This window comes from Oncorhynchus keta, chromosome 18, assembly GCF_023373465.1.
Source record: "Oncorhynchus keta strain PuntledgeMale-10-30-2019 chromosome 18, Oket_V2, whole genome shotgun sequence".
NCBI lineage: Eukaryota > Metazoa > Chordata > Actinopteri > Salmoniformes > Salmonidae > Oncorhynchus > Oncorhynchus keta.
This window is the reverse complement of record NC_068438.1, coordinates 16,431,256-16,437,600: the sequence shown is the minus strand read 5'-3', so window position 1 is coordinate 16,437,600 and position 6,345 is coordinate 16,431,256. Positions and strand designations below refer to the sequence as shown.

The following is a 6,345-nucleotide window of genomic DNA, read 5'->3' as shown; positions in this document are numbered from 1 at the left end:
TGTTCCCTTAATTTTTTTGAGCATCCACAGAGACACCTCCAATTGACTCAAACGATGTCTATTAGCCTATCAGAAGCTTCTAAAGCCATGACATAATTTTCTGGAATTTTAAAAGCTGTTTAAAGGCACAGTCAACTTAGTGTATGTAAACTTCTGACCCACTTGAATTGTGATACAGTAAATCATCTGGAAACAATTGTTGGAAAAATGACATATGTCATGGTCAAAGTAGATGTCCTAACCAACTTGCCAAAACTATAGTTTGTCGAGTGGTTGAAAAACAAGTTTTAATGACTCCAACCTAAGTGTATGTAAATTTCCAACTTCTGTATGTACAGATCCTTGCGACATGGAGCTGTGCATTATCATGCTGAAACATGAGGTGTGGCAGCGGATAAATGGCATGACAATGAGATCTGATCATGGTATCTCTATGCATTAAATCTTGATAAAATTTTTCTTTTAGCTTGGCCTGTCCATACCATAACTTTTTCTTTGAACGAACTCTGTCCAACTTTGACAACACATCTGCACCCACCACTCTGTATGGTATCGTGTGGAAGAGCGGTTTGTGGATGTTAACGTTGTCAACACGGTGGTGGTGGTGGGGGGTTATGGTATGGGCAGTCCTAAGCTATGGACAATGAACACAATTGCATTTTATTGATGGCAAATTGAATGCACAGAGATGCTGTAACGAGATCTTGAGGTCAATTGTCGTGTCATTCATCCTCCGCCATCACCTCAGGTTTGAGCATAATAATGCACAGCCTCATGTTGCAAGGATCTGGACACCGTTACTGGAAGCTGAAAATGTTCTCCCATGGTCTGCATACTCACCAGGCTTGTTTGGGATAATCTGGATTGATCGGTGCGACAGTGTGTACCTACATCCAGCTAATCTCCAGCAATTTTGCACAGCCATTGAAGAGGAGTGGGAAAATATTCCACAATCAACAGCCTGATCAACTCTGTGCAAAGGAGATGTGTCGGCCCTGGATGAGGCAAATAGAAGTCACACCAAATACTGACTGGTTTTCTGATCCACACCCCTATCTTTTTTCAAGGTACTGTATCTGTGACCAACAGATGCATATCTGTATTCCCAGTCATGTGAAATCCATAGATTAGGGCCTAATTCATTTATTTCAATTGATTGATTTCCTTATATGAACTGTAACTAGGTAAAATATTTTAAATTGATGCATGTTACGTTTACATTTTTGTTCAGTATATCTTATACTGCAACCAAACCAGTATCTGTACTGACCTCCCTCTTATGGTCCCGAGGTTAATGTCATGTTTTAATGTTCCTACAATGTTCTCAGAACATCAGTGGGATAATGTCTCGCTGAAACCCTTAAAGCAGCATTTCCCAAATTTTGACCTGGTGACCCCGAGGGGTGAACGTTTTGTTTTTTGCCCTAGCACTACACAGCAGATTCAAATAATCAACTAATAATCAATCTTTGATATTTTGAATTAGCTATGTAGTGCTCGGGCAAAAAAATGTTTGTGCACCCCTTGGGGTCCCCACGACAGAGTTTGGTAAACGCTGCTTAAAATGGAACTAATAGGAACGTTGCTGAATGTCCTTAGGACAGCCGCTGTTTGCTGGGTTAATACATAAATAGAGTAAACAAAATCCAATTAGTTGCTTTGTCATAAACTCAATATAGATCCATCTCTATGGAGGGGTTACATGTTGACACAGAAACTACAATCCCATGTGATCATACACTACAATATATTTAGAGGCTACCAGGCCAAGTTATTGACGCAGTATCACTCTCTCAAGCAAGAAGACACATGGACACAAGATTCTGAGCTTACACAGAATCAAATGATTCACTCTTGAATTCATTCACATCCATACACACTGAAGCCATTTAACCTCTTAGAACTCCGCATCCCGGATCGTTAAGGACTAAGAATTGCTGCATTGAACTATGGAAGAAAATTAACAAAATCTATGGAGAATTCAACCCAAGTCAAGTTCTTTTATCTCTTTGGCTTACAAGAGACATTTAACAACAAATCGGTTTATTTTATATTGCCTCTTATCACATACCTTCTCATCATCACTGTGAATCTGACTATGATCATAACAATAATTCAGGAGAAAGGTCTCCATGAGCCCATGTATATCTTTCTGTGTAGTCTATGTATCAATGGATTGTATGGAACTGCTGGTTTCTACCCCAAGTTGTTACTGGACCTTCAGTCAGATGTTCAGGTGATATCTTATGGTGGATGTTTCACTCAAGCCTATGTAATATACACATCTGTCATGTGTGAAATTTCCACTCTAACGGTGATGTCTTACGACAGGTATGTGGCAATATGTAGACCACTACTATATCATACTATTGTGACATCTTTAACTGTTAGAAAGTTACTCTTATTGTCTTGGTGTTGTCCTTTATTTATAGCACTCATAGCAGTTAGTTTAGCTGTCAGACTTTCTTTGTGTGGATCTCGCATTGATAAGATATTCTGTGACATTCCGTCTATACTGAGACATGCATGTTTACCCATTACCATCAATCAGAATTTGAACAAATTTGTAATAGTGGTTAATGTTTTACAGATACTTTTCATTGTATTTTCGTACTGTCAGATTGTAAGGACTTGTGTAAAGTCAGCTAAGGGAAGGATTAAGTTCACACAGACTTGTGTGCCACATTTAATAACAATATTTATTTTCATCGCAGTGACCCTGTTTGACAATTTGCAAGGGTGGAATAATGTAAATAGTACACTAAATATGCGTAATGCAATGGCCGTACAATTCCTTGTTATACCACCTGTCTTTAACCCTGTCATATATGGACTTAACCTCCAGCAGATTCGAAGGGCAGTTTTTAGAAAGTGTAATGCACATAAAATCATTGATATGAAACGTTAGTTACATGATCTTACACACCAGGGAAACTGCTTTATATCAGAAGCAAGGATAACATGGGCCTTGGTCAACCAAAAGTGGTCTTTTCTATCAACCAATCGATTTGTCTAAATTTTAAAACATAGATTTTTCATATATAGACACATCTAACGTGCCTATTTATCTTCTACCAACCTGCGTGCCAGTTATGATTTTCATATTATTATTAATAGTCTTTGTATCTCAATCATTGTCTGTGGTTAATCAACATTCTACAATATTAATCTAAATGAAAATGATACAAGTCTAAAAGTATGTTATTGCCACTGCCAACTATGTAAAAAAAAAGCTGACATAAAGCCAACACAGAAAATATCCTGATACAAATAAATATCCTATAAATCACATTTGCTATCTATGGCCTGTCTGCAACCATCTCGAAACACAGTATCAACTATCAACTGGGTCAGTTATTTTATGACGTTTGCACTGGATCAGAGCATAACAATTTTCCCTTTCATGCCGAGTGGTTATCAAAGGGGAGAGAGCTGGAAATATTGTTCAAATACTATTGTCATTCTTAACGGATTCTAAAAACACTGTTTACTTGCTGTTTGAGGTGTTGAAAAATTACTTTGAGAAGCTCCATACCTCATTAGTGGTGATGCGTTAAGACAATCAGAAATACTATCAGACATCCCTAAATAGGCACATTTATAAGCCTAAATTTGCACGCAAGCCAGGTAGACTAGTCATACTTCTATATGCATAATAAGAGCATAGGTTGTGAGTTCTGCAAAACACATATCCACTCCGACATTGAGAACAGTAAATTTCCGTAACCAAATAAACATTGCAGATTCCAAATTATGTGAATTAACTGTAAATGTAGGCTACTACTGGTGATATTTGTAATGGGGAATTGATAGAGATAGCAAACAATGCACACAATGAAGTTATGAAACAATGAATACTCATGAAATGAGAGAGAGAGCCACAATCCCCATATTTCTGGACCGTGGCGTCCCGCTGCCTCCTCAGTGGATTAGTCCACTGAGACAGGCGCAAATCAGATAAGTGTCTCGTGTGCCATAAATATATACGGACTTTCAACTCCCTCCAAAGATTTTCTATGGGGTTGAGATCTGGAGACTGGCTAGGCCACTCCAGGACCTTGAAATGCTTCTTACGAAGCCACTCCTTCGTTGCCCGGGTGGTGTGTTTGGGATCATTGTCATGCTGAAAGACCCAGCCACGTTTCATCTTCAATGCCCTTGCTGATGGAAGGAGGTTTTCACTCAAAATCTCACGATACATGGCCCCATTCATTCTTTCCTTTACACCACATATGTCAGAGTCAAGGCCCGCGGGCCACATCCGGCCCGCGAGAAGGTTTTTTACGGCCCCTGGGATGATCTTGATTTATTATTAGAACCGGCCCGCAGACCGCAGCAAGCCGGCAGCCCGCAGATCTTTTACACGCACCAATACTACATTTCCCACAATGCAACGGTGACGCACCGAGCAGTAGGCTGCTTCATTTCAATATTTATTGGCACAGCAGTTGTCAGCATCACAGTAAAATTAACTTTCAGATACCCATCAAAAATGGCAAAACGGAAGGTGGACACTGAGAACCGGGGTTTCAAACAAGGTGGGAGTCGGAGTATTTGTTCACGGAGGTAGCTGGAAAACCTGTGTGTCTTCTGTGTGGAGAAAGTGTGGCGGTACTGAAAGAGTATAATCTGAGACGACATTATGAAACGAAACACGCGGACAAAAACAAGAATATGGACATGGAACAAAGGCTACAAAAGGCAGAGGAATTAAAACGAGGCCTCAAATCTCGACAGGCTCTGTTCAAAAAAGCCAAATCACAAGGCCAGGCTGCTGTCAAGGCCAGTTTTATTTTGGCAGAAGAGATCGCTAAATCAGCCCGGCCATTTACGGAGGGGGATTTCATCAAAAACTGCATGATTAAAGTTTGTGACGAAGTTTGCCCAGAAAAAAGGCAACTCTTTTTAAATGTGAGTCTGAGCAGAAACACCATTGCCGAGAGAGTAGACCAGTTGTCCATCAATCTAAAAGAGCAGCTTGTGAAAAAGGGAAAAGATTTCATTGCATATTCCTTGGCTGTGGATGAGAGCACCGACATTTCTGACATTGCCCAGTTGTCAATTTTCATCCGCGGAGTGGACTCCAGCCTAAGCGTGACATAGGAGTTTTTGGCTTTACGTCCTATGCATGGCACAACTACGGGGCATGATTTGTATGAAGAGGTGTCAAGATGTGTAAATGAGATGGAGCTGCCTTGGGAAAAACTCGTGGGTTTGACAACCGACGGAGCACCTGCGATGTGTGGACACAGGAGCGGACTGGTGGCGAAGATACGGGAAAAGATGCAAGAGGAAAACGCGACAGGTGAGCTGACAGCTTATCATTGTATCATACACCAGGAAGCGTTGTGCGGTAAAGCCTTGAAAATGGAGCATGTAATGAGCATCATCACGCGCACAGTTAACTTTATCAGAGCCAAAGGTTTGAATCACCGCCAGTTCAAGGCATTTCTGACGGAGTTAGAAACGGAGCATGGTGATTTGCCTTATCACACAGAGGTGCGATGGCTAAGCCAGGGAAAGGTGCTTCAAAGATGTTTCGAGCCAGAGGAGATTTGTCTGTTCTTGGACAGCAAAGGGAAAGACACAACACAACTCCGAGACGAAATGTTTCTGTGTGAAATGGCTTTTCTGTGTGACATTACGAGTCATCTGAATGCAATGAACTTGCAGCTGCAGGGTCGGGATCGTGTCATCTCTGATATGTACAGTACAGTGAAGGCATTTAAAACCAAACTGACTCTGTGGGAGACGCAGATGCGGAAAGAAAATTTGAGCCACTTTCCCAGCTGCCAGACCATGAAAGAGAAGCTCTCTACCAGTGCGTTCCCGAGCGCACAGTTGGCTGATAAAATAGGTATGCTTGCCGCTGACTTTCGACGCCGATTTGCTGACTTTGAAGCACAAAAAGCAGGTTGGAACTGCTCGGTAACCCATTTGCTGTTGACGTGGAAAGCTCACCACCAAACCTCCAAATGGAGTTGATTGACCTCCAATGCAATGATGCACTGAGGGCAAAATATGCGGCAGTGGGTGCTGCGGAGTTCGCCCGTTTCCTCCCCCGACACAATGCCCCAGCTGCGCATCCAGGCTGCTCAAACGTTGTCTATGTTTGGCAGCACATACCTGTGTGAACAACTGTTTTCTTTGATGAACTTGAACAAAACATCACACAGAAGTCGACTTACTGCTGAACACCTCCACTCAATTCTGAGGATTTCCTCAGCTCAGAGCCTTACCCCGAACATTGATGAACTTGTGGAAAAGATGGGACACCACCAAGTATCACCCTCAACCTCAAACAAGTGAACATTACTGTGCAATCACATATTTAGAGTTTTTACT

At 41.4% G+C, this 6,345-nt stretch overlaps 1 protein-coding gene across 1 annotated transcript; it reads left to right on the top strand.

Moving 5' to 3' along the window:
- The first annotated feature begins 1,796 nt into the window (after window positions 1-1,796).
- On the top strand, window positions 1,797-3,291 carry LOC118396954 (olfactory receptor-like protein DTMT). Its single transcript, XM_035791338.2, has one exon. The coding sequence runs from the start codon at window positions 1,973-1,975 to the stop codon at window positions 2,906-2,908; it is 936 nt and encodes a 311-aa protein (XP_035647231.1). The 5' UTR covers window positions 1,797-1,972; the 3' UTR covers window positions 2,909-3,291.
- The last annotated feature ends 3,054 nt before the right edge of the window (window positions 3,292-6,345 follow it).

Excerpts from the sequence above, each read along its gene's own strand:
- LOC118396954 (XM_035791338.2), top strand. The coding sequence starts at position 1,973 with ATGGAGAATTCAACCCAAGTCAAGTTCTTTTATCTCTTTGGCTTACAA.